The 21,220-nt window shown below is 51.4% G+C and overlaps 7 protein-coding genes across 7 annotated transcripts; 1 reads left to right on the top strand and 6 right to left on the bottom strand.

The window, feature by feature from the left end:
* Window positions 1-941: 941 nt before the first annotated feature.
* An02g03180 (uncharacterized protein) lies at window positions 942-2,430 on the bottom strand (the record flags this gene model as incomplete). Its single annotated transcript, XM_059746171.1, has 3 exons — window positions 942-1,682; window positions 1,741-1,901; window positions 1,989-2,430. The coding sequence occupies 3 exons, from the start codon at window positions 2,428-2,430 to the stop codon at window positions 942-944; spliced, it is 1,344 nt and encodes a 447-aa protein (XP_059605108.1).
* A 260-nt stretch (window positions 2,431-2,690) lies between these two features.
* An02g03190 (uncharacterized protein) lies at window positions 2,691-4,244 on the bottom strand (the record flags this gene model as incomplete). The annotated part of the gene is made up of 3 exons (XM_059746172.1): window positions 2,691-3,425; window positions 3,479-4,073; window positions 4,105-4,244. 3 exons carry the CDS (start codon window positions 4,242-4,244, stop codon window positions 2,691-2,693), a joined length of 1,470 nt encoding a protein of 489 aa, XP_059605109.1.
* Window positions 4,245-4,451: 207 nt separating this feature from the next.
* On the bottom strand, window positions 4,452-5,239 carry An02g03200 (uncharacterized protein; the record flags this gene model as incomplete). Its single annotated transcript, XM_001399419.3, has 2 exons — window positions 4,452-4,960; window positions 5,053-5,239. 2 exons carry the CDS (start codon window positions 5,237-5,239, stop codon window positions 4,452-4,454), a joined length of 696 nt encoding a protein of 231 aa, XP_001399456.1.
* A 1,700-nt stretch (window positions 5,240-6,939) lies between these two features.
* On the bottom strand, window positions 6,940-9,687 carry An02g03210 (uncharacterized protein; the record flags this gene model as incomplete). Its single annotated transcript, XM_001399420.3, has 1 exon — window positions 6,940-9,687. One exon carries the CDS (start codon window positions 9,685-9,687, stop codon window positions 6,940-6,942), a length of 2,748 nt encoding a protein of 915 aa, XP_001399457.1.
* Window positions 9,688-13,498: 3,811 nt separating this feature from the next.
* On the bottom strand, window positions 13,499-15,022 carry An02g03220 (uncharacterized protein; the record flags this gene model as incomplete). The annotated part of the gene is made up of 1 exon (XM_059746173.1): window positions 13,499-15,022. The coding sequence occupies one exon, from the start codon at window positions 15,020-15,022 to the stop codon at window positions 13,499-13,501; it is 1,524 nt and encodes a 507-aa protein (XP_059605110.1).
* Window positions 15,023-15,709: 687 nt separating this feature from the next.
* Window positions 15,710-16,812, bottom strand: An02g03230 (uncharacterized protein; the record flags this gene model as incomplete). Its single annotated transcript, XM_001399422.3, has 2 exons — window positions 15,710-16,552; window positions 16,630-16,812. 2 exons carry the CDS (start codon window positions 16,810-16,812, stop codon window positions 15,710-15,712), a joined length of 1,026 nt encoding a protein of 341 aa, XP_001399459.3.
* A 486-nt stretch (window positions 16,813-17,298) lies between these two features.
* Window positions 17,299-18,856, top strand: An02g03240 (uncharacterized protein; the record flags this gene model as incomplete). Its single annotated transcript, XM_001399423.1, has 3 exons — window positions 17,299-17,543; window positions 17,636-17,816; window positions 17,876-18,856. The coding sequence occupies 3 exons, from the start codon at window positions 17,299-17,301 to the stop codon at window positions 18,854-18,856; spliced, it is 1,407 nt and encodes a 468-aa protein (XP_001399460.1).
* Between the last annotated feature and the right edge of the window lie 2,364 nt (window positions 18,857-21,220).

The following is a 21,220-nucleotide window of genomic DNA, read 5'->3' on the forward strand; positions in this document are numbered from 1 at the left end:
TGCAGGTATCTACTAGTTAGCTGCTCATTACTTTTACTAGACATACGTACGGTTTCTTATCAATAACTATTAAAGTAAAAGTATTGAGGACATTAAGTAGCATTATGGAATATAGCATATAAATAGAAGAAAGAAAAAAACAAGACAGCAGAGCCTAGAAAGTACCTCTATGTAGGAATATACACCATGTATAACCGAAGTATGTTACCATAGATAACTAAGTAGTAGTAGTATGTAGTAAAAAAGGGGCAGGAAAAGTAAGTAACGCAACGCCAGAATCAGAAAAAGGAAATGCCACCAATACATACATACATAACATACGCCTTTTGAAAAAACCCGAACGTAACAAACAACTAGCTAGCTAGCATGACATATGCAGTAAATAGATAGAAAGAAAATGTAAATATTGGAGATAGCGGTCCAAGGATGTAAAGATCAACGGAACCCAACCCCCGTAGATAGATAGATACTAAGTTCGCTTGTTTCCAATGCCCGGAGTTAACTCCGGATTCGGGGAGCGCAATTTCCGAGCCAAGCAAGATCGGAGTTTATTTTTTTGGGGGCTGGCATGTCCATTTCAGTGTCAGGGGAATGGATTCTTTCTTATTTTCCTGTCAATCTTGCGGCTTTATTTAGCCGGCTGGTTTGCCGAGAGAGGTAAGGAGGTGGGTAAGATAAGGAGGAAGCTGGTGGTATTGATACAGGATCCCGTGGGAATCAATAAATGGGGTCCGCTCGGCGCGAAGGCATAAAGTTTGACAACGGAGGGCAAACTGCAAAGAGTATAGAGTGTTTGAACGATTGAAACGAAGCGTGTTTCGAATTATCCCTCATCGCTGCTCCTGTTCGCACGGACCGGTAGGTCTAATTTTGGGGTTGAAGAGTGATGAGAGGGAAAAGTGAAACATGACACACACACGCACACACGCGGTGGGTAGTTTCTACTTTGATCCCCAGCCTCGCAGTCTCATTCCCTCTTCGATCGCTGTCCAGATTCCTTCGACCACTTCCCGATCACGCCACCGGCCCGCCCCGTGGGCTCCTCCCTTCTCGTCCCAGCGCTCGACCGCGTAGCTCTGCACTCCCCTGCCCCAGCTCTTCACTTCACGAGGAATATCCTCTCCGCGCCATCCGACATAGACACCTGTGGCATGCTTGAAGAGCTCCGGTGGCGAAGACCACTTGTATGACTTGAACTGCCAGGTCTGACCCGTCGTGAAAACGGCAACCAGACGCTGCCAGTAATCCGGACGGAAGTTGGCCGTGCTATCGACGAGGATGAAGCGTGTAGGTTTCCGGGACGTGACTTGCGAGGAGCTGCCACCGCCAGGACGAAGAGACGAGCTGGACGGGTCCGAGTGCATGCGCAGCGGACGGGAGATGTAGAGGATATTGGAGTTGGACATGGAAAGAGTAGGGTGATCGGGAGGGATGAAGACACCATCCTGCAGGAAGGAGCGCACGTTGGACATGCGGATGAGCGATGAGGCCGAGGGTGAGAGGAGGATGATGGGGTCTTGCGTCTTGCTTGCCTTGCGTGGCTGGGACAGGCCGGCCGATGGAGACGGCACCACCATGGATTGCGGCTTGCTGCCGGCTTTCACGCCAGCAGGGTATTGTCCCGGCCGGGAGCGGTTGCGTCCAAGCATAGATTCGGCGGTTTTGCGGACGTGAGAGAAGTCCTACGTTGATCCCTTATTAGCATACTGTAGAGCCTCTTCCCCCTGTGCATGAACATACCGTCGGCTTGATTCCCCGTAGCACACTATTCCGATCCCCCATCTTCCGCTCTCCGTTATAAATCTCCTGCAACCTAGGATCAATGACCTTGGCCGCCCTACCCTGCTGAGTCTGCGCAGCAGCAGCACCACCCCCAGGAGCACCACTCGGCACAGCAGAAACTCCACCAGCAGCCCCCGAAGCAATATTCGCCGACGCCTGCGCCTGAGCAGCAGCGGAAGCCGCAGCCGCGGCCGCAGCAGCCGCACCCTCCAACGGCTTGATGTATTCACTCTCATCAGACGCGCCCTCCAGCCAAGTCAGAAGATCCAAGCGCTCGACGAAAACCAAGTTCTGAACTTTCTCCTCTTCCTCGCCTTCCTTGCGCTCCTTTTGCTTCAGCGACTCGTTAAGCTCCTGCGCCGAGGCAATGTACTCTGGAATGGCGACATCTTTCTTCTGCCACGCGAAGAAGATACTGCGGAGGTCGACGGCGGAGTCGGAGGAGCTGGAGACGAAGCGGGTGGGTGTTGTGAGGGGGATTGTTTGAGGGAGGGGATGTTGGAAGTAGAGATGGGTGGCTTTTGCAAGGTCGTCGGTCGCATTTTGGTCGGAGAGGTCGCTGGAGGTTGTTGGCGTGGGGAGGTTGCCGGCTGCGATGGCGCGACGGAGCGAGAGGAGAGGATCTTGCAGGGAGGGATCGGTGGCCATGATGGCGTGTGTGAATGTGAATGTGGAGGACTGGTAGGTGATGCTACCGCTCCGGGAGTTTGAAATTGTATGCTGGAGATTGAGCAATGGATGAGGTTGGGGGAGGTGTTACTCGTAGCTTTCGAGATGCGCAGGAACTGCGGAGTGCACGTGATCTCATCCGCCCTGTACATGTTTAGATGCGCGGACGGTCGAAAATCTTCAAAAGAGGAGATCATTTATTGAGTCAGATAAATGCTATTGCTTAGTGAATGATGTTATTAACACAGGCAGAGTTGTCGGTGATGCCACATCCAGCTCCATCCTCCAAAGATAGCTGTCACGCCAGTGAATAGAATCAACGCCCCATAGTCAGTGGTATACCCGATCTCGCCGTTTTCTTGCCCGGTGATGGAACCCTGCTGCATGAGAGCCGAGCTCAGCGGACCACTAATAACGCTACCAATGCCTCTTCCACCAGCTAGTAGTCCGAACACTAATCCGGTCTCCAGCGAGGGAACCTCGCGCTTGACTTGAGTGAGTACACCCGACCAAGTGGAACTGAAACCTCCGGCAAAGAAGCCGTACGTGATCGAGAAAAGAACTAGAAGGGCGATGGCGGCCTGGGGAAAGCTTGCAGACGGGGATGAAGTTGACAGGCCCCAGAACAGCAGGACAGACACCCCAGAGCCTACGGAGGAGAGCAACATGATATTGCTGACGGCGAAGCGATCACAAAGAGACCCCAGGACGATTCCACCTACAATAGATGTGGCGTTGAAGAGTGCCACTAGGAGAGTCCCTGTGGTTTCTGACAGGCCAGCTGCGGTTGTTGTGTACGACGGTAGATACGTGCTGGGCAAGAAATAGCCGAAGCTCTGGATGATGTTCCCGAGCTGGAGCATCCAGAACGTGACCAGTTTCAAGAAAGCGAGGTTCAGAGGCTGCGGAGTGGTAGAGGGGGCTGGGGGGATTCGTGGCCTAATGAAAGGAAGGGTCACAGCGAGAGTGAGCAGCTACGATGCCTAGTCAGTTTTCTGAAGATTAGTGGGCTAAGCAGACGACTAACCGTGACTACCGTCCAAGCCCTTAGAGTTGTCCTCGCTCCAAATCGGTCAAGACAGGCACTTGTCGCGAATGGCAGAGCTACACCGCAGATACTCTTACCAGCCCACATGATTCCATATGCAAGACCTTTGCGACGAACGAACCACTGATCTAGATAGAGCGTGGTCGGGCTGAAGACGAGGCCATTCCCAAGGCCACAGATAACACCTTGCGTCACAATCATCTGCCAGACAGTTGTGGCGAAAGAAGAGAGCAGCGAGCCGCCGACACTGAGAGCCAGTCCGACAAACGCACAGGACTTTGGGAGATGTGGGTAGCGGGTCAAGAGCGTGAACGTCACAGGTGACAGGAGGTAGAGGATTCCCTGTAAGAGAACAATGTCAGCCAAATGGAAGGTGAACATAATGGTAATAACAGGCGATATCACCGTTGCTGTAGTCCCCATGATGGCCAGACCTCCTTTACCTCCATCGAGGTCATTATGCGTCTCAAAGTATTCCTGAAAGATGCCGGCAACGAGAGAGAACCCTGGATGTTGCGCATGAGCAGACATATGACTACAGCTGGGTATATCGATGCGTACCCCAAACTGGCAACTGAATTAAGCAGCACGAAGCGAGAACCAACCAGGCACCTTTGCCCTGGTCCACCGGTGGCAGCGGGACTTGCTCAAGTTCAGGGCGGGCGGAGCTGTTGGACTCTTCGATGGGTAGATGAGATGATGAGGGGCTTCCAGACCTTAACTCGGCCAACTCATGGGCTGCCATGTTTGAGACTCGCTAATGTCGATGGGCACGGCGAAAGGGGTCGAAGAGAGATAGAAGAAAGATGCCCGAGTATGACTACCCCGCAATCTCTCAACCCTCAACATGGACGAATCATATATAGTCTTCATAATCGTAACGATCATCATAATGATTGCCCTCATATCAATAAATTATATACAAGAGAACCTTCCCATCGTCCCAATGAATTTATACAGGAATCCCCAACGTCTCCTTAATATCCTCCCCCCTCAACCACTTCTCCATAGCCTCATACATCCCCCGGAACTTATCATTGTCCTCCATAGTCGGCAAATCCAACTTGATCTTATGCCCCAGTCTCGCCTGAGAGGCACCCAAATACCTGTATCCATACGGATACGGCTTGAGCTCCTCCTCCGAGTAGTCAGGCACATGCTTGCCATCCACCGGCATGATCTTATCCTTCTCGTAGAACAAGCGCTTGTAGTGAACCTTCCACCCGGCCGGATCCTTCTGGCACCACATGATAAAGCGGCAGTCGCATTCGACGTCGAATTCGACGCCATCGAACGAGAAACGCTGGGTGATGGTTGCCTTCATTTTACCTACAGCACGGCCGGTCTTGGAGTTCAGCTCGACGAGGGTGCCGTTTTCGCGGTGCATGATGTGGTCGCCATTTCGACGGCCCTTTTTAGAGACTTCGATGAATTCGTCGATGGGCATGCCTCCGCTCCATGCTGCAGATTGAGCAAACCATGTCAGTACGATGTTTTCGAGGGGAGGTCTAAGAGAGTAAAGGAGACAAAGAGGCGAAATATGATGGACTTACTAGTAAAGATATAAGCCTGTTCGGCGAAACAATTCCGGTAGTGGGCCCATTCAGAGGCATCCCGGTACACCGGCCATCCCTTTAGAAGCTCGGTGACACAGAGCCGATCCAGAATCTCTTCGGTAGTGCCATTGATGTGGCTGTGGATGGTGGGTTGAGGATCTTCGGCGGTGATGTTAACGACCATGATGTATATGTGCTAAATTTAGATCGAGAAGCGGAACGGAATGCTTTATATGGAAGAAATAGTGATTGTAGAATTGTCTGAATCAACCAGGAACCATCCCGGGCATCAGTACAAGAATATATACTTCTTTCAGAATTATTATAGGAGTAGTACTTGGCTGTCAGGTTCGGCAAACCCGAAAGCCGACAGTCAACCTTGTCTTGATGTCATCCGATGGGAATGGAATGATATCAGGCAACCAACGAGCCGACCTCGTCATTCGCAGTGGGCCGGTGGAGCCGGATAGCGTCTAGATGAGCTTGTCTGAACACCCAATCCAGACTCATAACAACAATAATAGATCATTAGTATGTAGGGTGTGCATACTTCCCGGTATCCCGAGCTAATATGACAACCGGCATCTCTCAGCCTTGCTAACTCGTTTACTGAAATAATTAGCTTATCACTGTCAGCATCTTTGACGGACAAATACTCAGCCGCACCTCTGTTTTACTCAAGTTAAGAGAGACATGATCTTGATGTTGAGCATCAGTCTATTGGAGCGGCTTAGAGCTATTCCTCCCTACCATATCCCCATGGGACAAAGGACCCAATAATGACGAGAGCATTCTCCCACGCGGCACATTGTGATAGAGATGTCGCGGTGGCACCACGAGACTCATTAATCACTGGTCCAGGAACGGCCGAGACATCGCTGAACACGACTCCTGCAGCTTTGCCGGCCCTGGTATACCGAGTAGACAAGGTCTAGACAATAGGCTCGACTCTTCGGTGGGGGGCGCAAGCGGGAAAAGTCTCGAGGCCCAAGACGCGCCTCCCTGGTAATTTCTTATCCGCCTGCCGGCCCGCACATCGAGTCTTCGCCATGATGAAAGAGTTGTCGCATGAAGTCTTGTTTCGAAAAGGAAAGAACTCAGGCGAAGTAGTCATTAGCCAGGGGTATTATTTCATGGGAGTGGAGAGTCTGATCGGCCAAGAAGTAAGTCCCTGCCTGCATGTTCGGGAGCACTTAACCACTCCCGAGTCGGTTTCTGGGCTCTCCCTTCCTTCATATCCAGAACCCGGTTTCTCCAAAGCCTCCCAAAGCTTATGTAGAGCAACAATGGGACCTTGACTGACGTCACCCAAGATGACTCGGATTTAGCCCAGCGATGCGTGCCCTACCTTGACTTCAGAGCTGTATCGACGCCTTCAACTACGGAATCGGTGCCATCGATTAACATTCAAGAAAAATTTCATTCGTCATGATCCACTCCGTAGAGCCCGTCAGCTCCGGTGCTTGGAAAGTCATGTCACAAATATCCTAGTAATAGAAGAGGAGAACGGAATGGAAAGGGAAAAGAAAGAAAGAAAATAAAGTTCTGGCAGTAATAATGACAATCGTGAAGCAGGTGCTCACATCATGACCCGTCAAGGTCCTCCTAAAAACCATTTCCCATGCCCATAAGCCATCCGGAGTATTTCCCTGAACCCGCTCCATTTCCAACACGCCGAATACGCCGGTCAAATCAAAACCGCTCCGCCGGCTGAAACGCCTGTCAATTCCCATCGTGTACAAGTTGAAGCAAAAGAAAGAAAAGGGGAATGAAGTAAAGAACAAATTCGCAGAAATTGTTCCACAAAGAAAGTAATCAACGCGTATTATATTGTGCAACCCCCAGCTTTGAGGGTAGTAGTCCACATGAGATAGCATCAGATCATCACGTCGCTGAGGGTATGTGTGAAGTCTGCGTAGCTCCGCGAATATCCTTCATGGTGACATCCTGAGGGCCCCGTTCTGGCTTGGCCTCCGCAGAAGAGTTGTGCCCCGCAGCAGCTCCATCACGGCTAGCCGGAGGCGGCACGGGTTGTGTGGGCGGTAGCATTGCGGTTGCCTGCGCTTGAGTCTTCTCAGACGTAGGCGTAGTCATGGTGCCGCGGCGGATGAGATAGTCACCCAAACTGAGCTTCTTTTTCACTGGGCTAGGGCCTGCCACTCCAGACACCGGTGTGGTGGGAACGTGGGGTTGCGAAGTCACATCAGTTGCAGTTGAAGGTGAGGACAACACCGACGGGGCTGTGGACCCTGGGCTGGTGGCTGAAGGGGGCGGAGGTAGCGTTGCAGGAGGCAGCGGAACGCGGAGATCAGTGTTACGCTGTTTATGCACAACATTACTAGGTATCCGAGCGTTATGCGCTGCAGTTGATGGCCAGGGAGGCGGCAAGGGCGGCTTGACCGATCCCCGTCCAGATAGGGGAGATGCATCGAAATGTGTAACGGACAGGGATGGCGAGGTCTCCACAGGCGGATCAACATCCCTCATCTCTGTATCTTGGTTGTCGGCAGATACGCTGGGGGTTGTGGCTGTTAGTGGAGCTGCTTCATGCGGGCTCGTGGAAGTCGGTGAAGAGTCAGAATGCTCAAGAAGAGTACTTCGAGGAGTGACAGGCGATGGGCTGCTTTGCTCGAGCTTGATGCGATCGGAATAGCATCTTTTCAGTAAACGTTGAGTTAGGGGCACAAAACAGGGTCGACGAGGGGAGGGCAGAGAAGGTGAAACCACACCATCGCTAGCATCCGGCTCGGTCTGTATAGCGGAATCCACGTATTGTTGACGCCCCAGAGGAGACCGCCTAGGTGTGCTGTGACTGCCGGATGTCTTGCGCGGTGATCCGTGACGCATTCCTGGAAGCGAGCCCACAGGTCCGCCCGAGGGGGGAGAATGTGACTGGCGTTCGCGCGGACCATGGCTGGATTGGCCACTAGCCCGTTTCTTCTTTCTGTGTGAGGCTTGGTCTTGTTCCAGTTGTTGAAACTTCTTCTCTGCTGCAGCAATCTTACGCTTGTCTCGAGCCGAGAGTTCCGATTCCCCGAGCAAGAACGCTTCGGTAGGAGTCTGTAACGTAGGGGTGAGATCCCGACTGCGAGTTTGACCTCGGATAGAGCCCGATGCAGAACGGCTGTCAGCCTGATCATCCTCATCAAGGTTCTTAGTGGTCTCACTACCCGCCCGGCTTGTGGTGGCAGGCGGAGAGATATTCGCCTTGGGCTTTGTCTTCTTTCGCTTAGCACTCGCTTGTTTCGCGTTCACATCCATCAACTTTGGGTGACGTCGTCGATCAACGCTAGACAGCAAACAGTTCGCGGGAGGGACACAGGCGCATCCACCAAAGTGGGCGAGGACATTACTGATGCAGATCGCAGGCGCGTCGTGCGCGCTGTCAGTGGCCTCCTGCTTGACTATACCATTGGTGGACTCAAAGAGTTGAGGATCTAGGTACCACATGGCCGTGATTTCCGAGTCCGCAGCGATCTCTTCCTTCGCAACGAAGCAGAAGTGGTACTCGACCTGATTCGTGATGTAGGTTTTCATGGTCACGTTCGGCCGGCATGAGCGCCGCACGTAGCGGAGCACGCTTCCCTCATGTCGACTATCGATGTAAATCGGGAGCTGAGGGTGGAAAAAGACAAAGGGCTCAGGATGACGAAGCTCTTGCCATCGATTACTGGGGTCAAGACAATAGTCCCGTAAGAAACCAAGCTTGCCCGTGATTTCACCGACAATCTCGTCTTTGCCCACACGATCGCGAGTCTTGAGGATTTTCCAAGTTGGATGTTGACCTTCCACCTCAATGCTCGAGTCCGTGATCGTTTCGGTAGACAATGTCGGCCAGCGTGATTTGTCGAGCGTTGCACCAGACCACGTGAAGATCTCTTTTGGAGAGCGCCCATTCGCAATACGGGCAACAGCATCCGGCTCCGTGACCCAGGCAGCAAAGTCCGCCGCCAGGTGCAGATTGACAAACAGGTTGCTGTCTATGTTGGCATAATCTTTCCCCTGGTCGTAAAGATGAAGAAACTCGTGCGAATACAAAGGAATGGAAGGCCCTGATGTCTTGGTCGGGCTCATTGAGGGTGCTGCCCGCTTGCGCGCATCAGAGGGCAAGTTGGGTGCATTAGACACGGAACTCACCGACCCCGAGGAACGATGATTGGTCTTGACTTTCTTCGCAAGGGGCTGATCCCGGGTGTTGGATTCTGACCGGTGATGAAAGCCGTTTACCTGATCACCATGCTCCTTGACCTTTTTTTTGTGACTCTTCGCACCGGACCGTTTCGCTTTCCGGTCACCGCCGTCGTTCTGTTCTCTGAGGCGCCTCTGCCGTTCCGTGGCGCGCCGGCCATCGAGGGAACGTGGCTCGCATTCCACGCAATTATGGACTTCTGGCACATCCCGGCCATGGTAGTAGCATTCAATATGCTGCCAGGTTTCGCACCCTTCGCAGAAGACCGTATTACCATCGTCATCCTCGAAAGCGCAGATGCACTTGATGGTGTACGGCTCTTCTTCTTCAGGGGCGACCGAGTCAGAAACAGCGCCGTTTACGATGGGCGAGTTCAGAGGGACGGTGACCGAAGGGGGCTCCGTGGTTGGATGCGTGATGGCGACTGGGGAGGTATCTGTCATAATCCGACAGAATACCCCCTCTTAAGCTGAACAGAAAAAAAAGCGCTGTTGAGGGTTCGAGGGGACGAACGGTTTTACGGGAACCTGTCAAAACCCAGCACGCATATCACCTGTTGCTCACTGGTAGTCGTCGCCTGGCTTAAACTCTCACGACAGTCCACAGTGACAAAAAGGGATGGTCGACCTTAGAATATGATGAAGCAGGTGATAAAGTCCACAATGTGCCACCCTCTTTATCGATGGAATGAACCGGGAAGGAATGAGCCCGTGAAAGTAGGAAATCCGATAAAGGTTGCTCGGCGATAGGAGGATCGTATTACGGCGAAAGATCGTATAGGGATATCAGGTTCGAAATGGGACGAAGTGGTCCAAGTCTCAGTAAAGTCGTCTTCCTCGGTGGCGCGTGCGACCGTGGGCAAGTAAGAAATCGAGGATCGGTAGCCGATGATTGTGAGAAGGCGGACGGACCACGAATCGCATGGAGGAACGGAGAGGCTGGAAGGTGAGAAGGAGAGTAGAGAGGGTGGAGGGATCAAGGAGGATGACGCTCGGAAGGATGGTCAGCAGTAGGGGGAGAAGGACAAGGAAAGGATGACAAGGTCGGGAGGGAAGAGGTGAATGAGATGACGGAAAGGTGGGCGAGGGAGGATTAGAGTCGAGACACGAGAAGGTGAATCGGGAAGAGGTGAGGGCAAGCAAGCGAGAGAGGGAGAAAGGAGAGCAGAAGAGAGGAAGCGAGGATCAGAGGGAGGGAGAGCGTAAGAGAGAGAGAGAGAGAGAGCGAGCGAGAGCGAGCGAGAGGCTAAAGCCACGGATGGGCCATTCAAGCGGCGCGTCCAAGACCCAGAGTGAAAAGGGAATGGCGTGGAATTTTTTCTCCCACCCGTCCAGGTTCTGGGGGAGCCGATGTCTGGGTTGGTGAGTGTGCTTGGGGAACAGCTTCGAGATGGTTTGCACCTAAATTTCCCTTGCCTGTAATTTTCGTCCCTTTCCTTTTTTTATGTTTTTCTTTTGGGGGCGATTTCACCCTTGTAACCCCCGTTGGGGAAGGTTAATAATCCACACGGCAGAATTGAAGAATGAGGGGGGGGAAATCGTGGAAGAGCGAAAGGGACAGAACCGACGACGGACAGGCCGGTCGAGGAACGAATTGGAAGCTCGAGGGGACGAAAGGGAGGGGGGGGGGAGGGAGACCATGGGGAACCAAAGGAAAAAAGGCAAGATTGCGAGGCCGGCCGGAAACGAACCCACGCCAACCCAGGCTGAGCTCCCAGAAGGGGGGAGAGGAACCACAGTAGACTGAAGGCACTCTTTCTTACCTGGCAACAACCCTTGACCATCTAGCCTGGAGACTCTGGCAATCCATGGTGAACACCTGAGGGCTCAGGCAGCACTGGAACTGCTGCCTTGAGGGAACCTCGGGTGGAGAATCCCACTTGTCTGGTTCCGGCAGGAGCAGTGCCTCTCAGCCCCCAATCGGGGTAGACATCATGCCAAGTCCCATTCGGGCATAGCGGGTGGAAATACCAATCTGACTGTTATCAGAGACAGAGAGAGAGAGAGTCACTCTCCATCCAGGCACATCCCAGGCTTCCCCGGGAGGCAAAGGAGACTCAAGTCTCCAATACCCATACCCAATGCCAGCATTGTGAAGGACGGAGTGGAAACGAAAAGGAAGAAAAAAGAAAAAAAAGAAAATAAAAAGAAAGGACAGACGGAAACAAAATCAAGGGGAGGGAAAAACCAGACTTCACTTGGCTGTGGATCTCTTAGCAGCACTTTCGGGCCAAAGTCTCGCCTGTCGTAGGTCAGTGAAGCCGCCTTACAACGCATGCATGCGTTGTCTAGCCGTCCTAGCGGTCAGGAAACAATGCAGACGAAGTAAAAGCAACAGGCCGGTGACATCCAGATAAATATAGAAAAGAAAGAAAGAAAGAAAGTAGAAAAGCAAAGCAAAGCAAAGCAAAGCAAAAGGATAATGTTAGTCACGAGAAAACTAGTTAGCATCAGAGCAATGTCAAGTGATGAGCAAAATCAACTGGTTATCTTTGGTCGCTTATTGTACCTGGCTCCAGGCGGCAACACCGACGAGCGGCTGCATGCTTCACAGTGAAGCCACACCGAATTAAAGTGTCCGTCGAAGGCGCTGTAGTCCCAGGAGAATGGAAAAGTTGTCAGTCATATAGTGAAACGAAAGCAAGCCCAAGTCACCGTCACGAGGCCCCGGTGCATGCAATATCCGAGGATATCGTACCCGGAGGATCTGGTGGGCTGGGAGAGAAAGGTGAGGAGAAAGCAATGAGAGAGAGTTAGTTATGTGACAGAGTCACCGGGGTCCCCCAGAGATTTATGAGGTATCGTCCACCGTGAAGGGTTGTTCCGGCAGGTTAATGGGAAAAGGGGAGAAAGGGCTGGAAGGGGAAAAGAGAAGGGAATGGTCTGTGAGCAGGACTGATGATTTTGGAAAGGAAAATTGAAATCCGAATCCAGAATCAAAATCAAAAAAACCCCGAAAGATGCTGGTTAGTTTAGTTGGGGATCCTCCATGGCTTGCTAGCCTCATGAAAAATTACCCCATTTACCCGTCCAGTGGGGAGGGGGCAAGATGGGTGGTAATCAGGTATTGAGCATTACGCTGAAGGGAGAGAGGCAGAGGGAGAGAGAGGGGGGGGGGGGGGTTGTGGTTGTCAGAGGCAGCGGACGAGGGCCTGACTGCCAGGGAAGGAAGAACAATAATTGACGGAGGGGGAGCAGATCGGGGTCATAAGGACGAAATATGATGATAGGCGTGCTCAGATAACATGATTTCGGCCCTGCTTTCGATAGGAAGGGTAAAGGGGGGAGTTTCGCAAAAGTGGGAGAGAGACAGAGGGGGGAGCCGTGGCCTAAATTAATAGCGAGCAAGTCGTGTTGGCTGCTGCGACGACTTGCTGTTGTTAGTTGTTACTAGTCGGAAGGCTGACCTAAAGCGGTGATGATGATGATGGCAAAACGACACCCGAAGCACCATCAAATCATCCCATCGCCGTCCACACTCCCTCCCTTCCCAACGCGTTTATGTAGATAGTTTCTGGATGACTTGAGTATTATGAGTATTTACTCTTTTCTAAGCGAATACTATTGCTTACTGAACCTTTTATGTCTGAATATAAAGCCCAATTACTCTTTGATATTGTTCCCATCTAGTAGCCGCAGTATTACTTGGGCGCTACTACGGCAAGTACTAGTGCGTGAAAAATACGTTAGGGGCTGACAGGCCAGTTCCCGTGCGTGGCGAACCGCCCTTCCCGACCTGGGCCTAACTAACTGTATGGATGTCTAGTAACGCCATAGTAAGCCTTCTCTTCCCAAGTTCCCTTTTCCATGTATCGATCTGTCTTCGTAGTATTTGGAACAGATGTCCCTATACCTGTCAATATTTCATAGTAGGATTCGTAGACACTACTACTCGCCCAACTTGTGTGCCTGCTTAGTTGCAATCTACTTGCTACCGTTTTGATCTCTACTCATTATATGCCGCCAGCACCGCCTGCATCTTCAATCTCCTACGGTTCCACCAAGGAGAAAGCTGTCAATAGATCCAACGTCTACCACGGTACCGAACGGCAGAAGAATAACAAGCATCATTGACTAAAAAAAGAATAGTTTCAAGACTGTACAAACAATAATGGCAAAAGCGGCTGGCTCCCGGTGCACTATCAATACGAATCATATCAGAAGGAAACGCGACAGCCAACCCAGAGATTTGCCCGAGGCGGGAAATGCAGGTACAGAGTAGGTTCAGCGTGGGATAATAAGTGAGTAGGCTCTCTCACGGCTCCGGGGGACTCGAGACGGGGGCACTGGATGACGGTTCAATGCGCTTCGGCCAGATTATTCTCCACCATCTTCGACGACTGGTCAGCTCATCCTCCGACTTCAGTCTCCGTTGTATAATGGCAGTTCTCGCTTGGTGACCGAAATAGAGCGAGAGGAATGACAAGACCCCAAGGTATACAGGAATAGCGTTTCTCATTCGCAGTTGTGACCAGGACTGAACCGGGAGTTCCTCGGATGATGGTGGGGGAAACGCAAGAACGAGAGCATTGGCAATTGGCAGCAGGGTGCAGCCTAGGATCCCAACATATACCCCGTAGGGCTGGACGCGGGACTGGTGGACTCGAATAAAGCCCTGTTCCTCGGTCTTCCTCCGAAATCGAAGGTAGATGATACTCGAGCAGAGCCATGAGATGGAGCCGGACGTAGTAATAAAGTACATAAGTGAATTGAAAAGGGCCGAGCTGGACTCTGCCAGCGACAGGAAAGCAAACATTGAGAATAGCGCAGATGTCAGTATGGCCACATAGGGCACGTCATATCGGTTGCATCTCGTAAGCATTGCTGGAGCATGTCCAGATTCGGCCAAGGTGTAGAGTGTGCGAGAGGATATGTAGAGGAAAGAGCGCCCAGAGGCGACCGATGAAAGGAATATCAACACGGTCACCAGGATCCGTAACGCCGGGATGCCCGCGCGAACGAAGCCCACGACGAAGGGCGATGTGCCGGCGCCCGTGCCATAATTGGTCAGTCGAGGCTCATCAAATGGACTAACAAAGGTCATCATGAACGCGCTTAGAATGTAGAGGGCAAAAAGATAGCCACTGTCCGTTCGGGCCATGCTCAGGATGCTAGGACCTCCTTCCGTGTTGGAACGCTCAGCCCTCTGAACAGTTATTTCGGGAGTGAAGGTGAAAGAGATCACGCTGTATAGAAAGCATTGTAGGAATCCAAGGCACCGCCCCCCACCGCCGGGGATGAGATACTCGTTCATGGGTCCAGGTTCGTGCCAGTAACGAAATCCTCGTATTGGTGTTCCTGGGATACCTCGAATTGCTAGGAACAGCGAGCAAATTGTCAGGCCCGCAGTAGTGACGATCTTCAGACCCGTGAAAATAGTTTCAGTTCTCTGGAAAGCCCGCTGGGGGAGCATATTGAATAGAAGGATCAGGACCGCGACCATTGCAATTCGGATCGCCATGCTGGGCTCAGGAGTCCACAAACTGAGATTGACCATGGCAGTGGTGATCTCGAAGGGAACCATCATTGCCAGGGAGTACCATCTGAGGTAGCCTAAAGAAAACCCCAGATGGTTGGAGCCATATTCATAGCTGTGAGCCACCATGGTACCGTTGAGTGCAGGTCGGTGGGCTGCAATCTCTGCAATGGCTGTTGTCAAGCAGTAAGATAAGAAAAATACCAGTACATATGAACCAAGTAATGATGCTGGACCACCGGCAGCCAGAGCTTGGCCGGCCCCAATGAAGAGGCCGGTTCCAAAGGTGGGAATAAGAGCCATGATACGTGGTTAGGGATAGAAGGATAAGTAGAGGATGTCGAGGAAGCCTACGAGTGTCCTGGTGTTTCTCCCGAAAAAGACGAGGCAGCAGGCGTGATTGCCGGATTGGAGGAGAGGGCACCTCCTTCCTCTTCCGACAAACGACAAGGAACGGAAGGTTGGCTGGGGAAGCTTCGTGCAGCAAGAAGTCATCTTACACCAGATAGGCACTGCGACACTATACGGCAGATAGGCCAGAAATCCATGGGTATCATTGTATGCCAAACAGAGCAAGAATGACTGCAAGGTGAACAAGTCGAGATCTAATCTTCCCATAGCTAGACCGCAACAAACGCCAGTCCGAACAAATTGAAACCACTATGATCACCCAAACGAGCAGCAAAGGAAGCCCCGTCACGTATCGGGAAAGAGTCAGGGTGTATGGCTCCTGCAGTGCGTAGAGACAGTGGGAAGAGGCTAAGTCCAGGTTGAAATCAGGACTTCAAGCAATGCAGCAGCAAGGTGACTTTGGCTCTATTGGCAAGCCATATCGGTTTCAGCGTACTCGAGCCATTCTCCAGAGATGGACTTCTTCCAGAATCGTACAATACCATCGTCGCCTGAGGAAATAAGGCAGTCACCTGTGTAGAGACTGATTAGCACCGAAGGCAGATTCTCAAGACGTTTCACTGCGAAAGGGGTCCGCTACTAACCAGCGTATGAGAAGCCAACTTGCCACACGTCTAGGTGCTTGCTGTCAATGCATGCTATTTCCTTGAACGAATGCTTGAACTGTGAATCTGCGGGCGCGGCACGACTGGACATCGACACAGGAGCACGGCTTGCAAGGGCAGAGCCGATACCTGACTGGGTGGTCGCACGAATTGATGATGACTGCGATGAAGAATGTGCGTGGTTGCCATTGGAAGTTTGTGACCCAGAGCCAGAGGCCGTGGTATATACCTCGAAAACCCGGATGAAGCCATCCTTGCAGCCACTAGCAATGAGGTCATATCCCCTCACTGACCCATTGGCCCAAGAGATGTCTCTCACAAGACCACCATGTCCCGTCAGTTCGATGGCATGGTAAAAACGTCGACTGGCATCAGTGCGATAGATCTTTACGCTGTCCATGGCGGCTACCACCAGCGACAAACTTTTGCGATCTGAAGAGGGCAATACAGAATGCGTGATGTCCGAAGGATCATGATGGAACTGCACTTTGAAGCTTGTTTCTTCTCCTCGCTGAGGAGCAGTGCAGACTCTAAACTGATCTAACGGCTGCCAGTCCGCAAGAGTGTCGGGACTTACAGGCTCCATGATCATCAGGTAGCCGTCGCGAGTAATAACGGCCATCCAAGATTCCAGATCAATGTTGCGAAAATCGATTGATACAAATGGGTGGCGCTGAGGGGCGGTCATGCGAAAGATGGACCTGAAACGCCGGCCTGAATTGGGGGGTTGCGTAACATCCTCCTGCCATATCTTGCATTTCATGTCTTCGCCCACGCTACCAATGTGCTGGCCCGTGAAAGGGCCATTCCAGGTCGCCTGAGTAACAGTTAAAACCAAACGATACCAGACCAGATACCAAGAAATAAGGGGCCACTGCCGTGGGGAGTGCTTACATCACGGATCTCCGCGTCATGGGCACGCCAAGTATCTACGAGCTGCCATTCACCGTCTTTCTGGTCCCAGACCTTCATGCGGTGATCAGTTGAAGCCGTGACAATGCGATTGCCGTAAAAATTGAATTTGGTGACCGAGACTAGGTCTCGATGACCGGCGTCAAAGTCGGCAAATCCAGCCATAGTGGGCGTGTGCGGTGTCCCCAATCAGAGACGAGACGATCAAACCGATCAATCAGAGTGCACAGCAACCAGCCTTTAGCCACCACCTTCAGGGAACAAACATTCAAAGACGCGTCGAAGATCAGCTGCAGAAACCTAAGAGGTAGGGGGGTGAAGCCTTCCCCTGATCTATGTAGATACGGCCTTGCAATCGCCTATAGAAACCAAGCAAGGCGTGCATATGAAAGCGCCGGGATGCGATAGCTTCAGGCAGCTTAGGTAAGACAGTCACGCCCGATGCCGGTCGGAGCTGGCCTTCACCGCCTAGACAAAGAATGGCGGTCACCCATGTGCCGGCAGAATAGAGCTCCTTCCCCAATTGCTCCACTTGCTTCTTGATGCCACCTTGCCTTTCTCCAGCGCCAGGGAGATTACGCGTCCTGATGGAAGTGAAAGTCTACTTAGCATGAGGCCTTGGAGATAGGCTCATACCGAACCATTTGCGCGATGGCAGCAGCAAATTCAAGCTCTCTTTCTCGCCAGGAGACCTGGCGGCTCTTCGCCTTGGTGGGAGCCTGCGTCGGCATCCTTCTGAATACCTTCCAAGGCGATGGTGCGCCCTTGGTAGCTTCGCTCGCGTTTAGCGGTATCGCATTCGCAGTCACGTTTAGTATGATCAGATGGCTTGTACCGGTGTTCTTGAAGGCAGGCCTGAAAGGACGCGATATGGCGAAACCCAGGAGACCCGAAATGTATGAATAACCCATGTTTCTTTATTTTGTTGTATGATAGTCTTTCATTGCATACTTGACCTCATGGCCAATGCTAATGGGCTTGCGCTTAGACCGGAAACAATGGGAGCCGTTTGCGCTATTGTCTATCTCCTTGCTCTGATCTTCTTTATCCCCTTTGCTTTCTACAAGGATATAGTGGCTGCCACCTCAGGTGGAGGCAACCGAGATGTCGTAATTGAGGTAGAACACGTTGAGACTGGCCGGATGCTACACCGGTTTCCTCACGGGAAGGTCAGTATCATTTTGAGTGCTTTGATCTGCGCTAGCCTACTGACAGCGGAAGTTCACAGCTTGCGTCCTATCTCTCCGGTCTTCTTTCACTGCAATGTATTGTCATTCTCGGAATTGGCGACGACCTACTTGATATACGATGGAGACACAAAGTCCTGATTCCCGCCTTTGGAGCTATTCCAATGCTTATAGTGTACTTTGTGGACTTTGGTGTGACGCAAGTCGTCGTGCCAGTACCGCTGCAGCCCTATCTGGGCTCCACTATCGACCTCGGCTGGTTGTACTATGCCTACATGGCGGCTGTGGCCATCTTCTGCCCTAACTCCATCAACATGCTGGCTGGAATCAACGGAGTTGAAGTGGCCCAGTCTTTGGTGATAGCGGTTCTGCTGATAGCAAACGACGTTTTATATTTGGCCCCCATTACGCCATACCCGCATCCGGCAACAGACTCTCATCTGTTCTCTCTATACTTCTTGTTGCCTTTTGTTGGAGTATCCGTGGCCCTTTTGTGCCATAACTGGTACCCATCGAAAGTCTTTGTGGGAGATACATATTGCTACTTTGCGGGCATGGTGTTTGCCGTCGTTGGCATCTTGGGCCACTTCAGCAAGACGCTCCTGCTGCTCTTCATCCCGCAGATCTTCAACTTCTTATATTCAACGCCACAACTTTTTAACTTGATCCCTTGCCCGCGTCATCGGTTGCCCAAATTCAATTCCGTCACTGGTCTGTTGGATGCATCGGTGACCGAATGGACCGTGCCACCATCACCACTGGTGGCTACTGCTCTCAATCTTCTGCACACATTACGGCTGATGCGAGTCACCAAGAACGAACAGGGCCAGATTGTGGAGTCTACAAATCTCACCATCCTCAACCTGTGGCTCGTATGGGCTGGGCCGATGAAGGAGAACCAACTAGCGTGGAGCATGGTGGCTGTTCAGACATTTTGCGGCCTTGCTGGCCTGTTTGTGAGGCACCGCCTAGCACTGCTGGTATTCCGAGAAGATAACCTGGCCTTGGGGGGTTCCGTATAGTAGTGGCAGTATGATATAGTATAGAATATTGTAATGGAGATGTTTATATCGAATGCGAGTACCCGGAAGGACCTCCCTTCCTTGCCGCCACCTAGACTATACAGACAACCCAGACAGTCTAATAGTCGGATGAACGAACAATTAGTATCCCCCATTGTCATTGCCATGAAGAACCCCTAATTAGCTCCCCAAGGTGGTGTTCAAAGCTGGCTTGGAGCTAAACAGTGTCGTGAAATATTCAGAATATGTATGAGCCATCGGTGTATGGAGCTGAAGAACATGAACGGGGGACGTCTCCATTGGTAATACTTAGTAGTGCCCCACATCTTCTCCATACCCCACATCCTCCACCAACACACCCACTAGTAGTTGGTATGTATTTCAATCTAAAGATATCCCAGCCGTGCACTGTGCCAGATATCACTTGCTGCACGCCGACCTCTTCCCCATACCTCAACAATAACGGAAGACTCTTTCTTTAAAAGTGAATCCTCTTACACCAGCTTTTTTTCTTCTGCTTTACTGCCCCTACCAAATTGGAGAATGGCCATATAAGAATACAACTCAATAGAGTAGAAGGCAACATCAACTAACCAACAACAACCTCAATCACACTATCGTTCAAGTTCTCCGTATAAGTTTGCACCTGGTTAATCTCCAATTTAGTGCTCTCTAAGAGCCCTTTACACTATTCCTGCGTCCGCACCCGAATGTCCAACGCCGCCATCTCAATGTGTCGAGTTGCGTTTGCTGGTAGTGGAACCCGACATCCGGGTGAACCATGTCATCAATGGGGTCGTGAGAGTCCGGCGCTATAGCTTGATTAATGTTCTTCAGGATCTCCAGACATCTGTGAACAGGCAAGTCTTAGAGAAGATTTCGCAGGTAGTAGAATTGTGCGCCTAATCATTCTTTTTGTCAACACTGCCATAGGAGGATTAGCAATTCTATGTTCATGGCTTTCTAGAGACTTCTTGGACTGCATGGTAGGAAGCCAGGTAGGGCAGTAAACGGCCTGCCCTTTCGGCTTTCTTCATCTCCAGTCCTGGCCAGTCGTCGAATGTTTTTTCTACTAGCACCTTCATTTCTCTCGCTTGTACTCGTGTATTGCTCTGCTTCGATGTTTTGGAGTACTAGTATATGCAAGAAGAATATAAGAGGGATGATAAGATCGACGAAAGGCGGGGACTTGACCGCAAAGACAAGGGCATCTAGTCCGCTACAACCCCAGAAAACCTCATTAAATCCCGACGAGTGGAGTATTGGGGCCCGTTCCACTACTGCCACTGTATAGATATCTACTCCGTACTCCATCCGAGTTAGCCAATCAACACCGCTACCGAACCGAAAGGCTACCTAGTACTTGTGTACGGATACTCAGATGGTGACCTCGTCTCTCCTATGCCATCCAGTTAAGTCACTTACCATCTGTGCTGCACCACCCTTGGGCCCGCTCTATATTGACGGCTCTTTAAGAAGCACTGACGGATATGCCTATGTCCGTAGCCGACATAAAAAGCCAGTTGTCTCCAGAGCTGCCACAAGCGATCTATTTAAATCCCAACATCTCGCCTGTATGGATAATAATCTTATCTGAGCTGTAAATTGTATCCCGCCTTGTCCCTACAAGTTTCGCTTGTTGACTTAGGGGTGAATGGTGCACTCCAATGGAGGATATAGGACCTACTTACTCACTATCTCTTCTGAATAGTCTTGCCATAGCGTCCTACTTGGGAGACGAGTGAGTTATCTGTACACAAAAGGTGCCCCAGTAGCATCGAGTTGACACTGACTGGCTGGTTTATAGGGTCCAAAGAACGAAAGATCCCACGAACTTGCTGCTGAAGACGAGACGCAAAACACCTGGGATTCAGAAACCTTCTAAAGAAGTTCGACAGGTTGACAAACATTTCTCCTCATCGGTAAACCGTGCATTGTACTCTGTTCGGTAGCATGGCATAACATATTGAATTTCTCCTTAGCTACCACTATAGATTACTGCAACTTTCGAACAAGAGCAAACGGCCCGCATTATCATCTTTCGAGAGAATGTCTCCTTGGGAACGTCTGATTGGCATTAACATTCAGGAAAACTCAACAATAATACACAGAAGGTGTGAACAATAACGTGTGGTCGATCCACAAGTCGAGCAGCTCCCTCTTTGACTCATCTTCTCGCTCTCGAATCTGGCTGCACCATGCCCCGATAACGGATAGCTCTCTACCTGCGGGTATGACTCAAGCGGAAGCCGTGAAGTGTGATCGGCTGATTCGTACCTTATGGGAACCACTAGTTGGGCTTATCGAAAGCGGCTCTGTTGGACCTGCGAAGTATTGACATGTGTAAAAAGGGAGACGTGCGAG

This window comes from Aspergillus niger (assembly GCF_000002855.4).
Source record: "Aspergillus niger supercontig An02".
NCBI lineage: Eukaryota > Fungi > Ascomycota > Eurotiomycetes > Eurotiales > Aspergillaceae > Aspergillus > Aspergillus niger.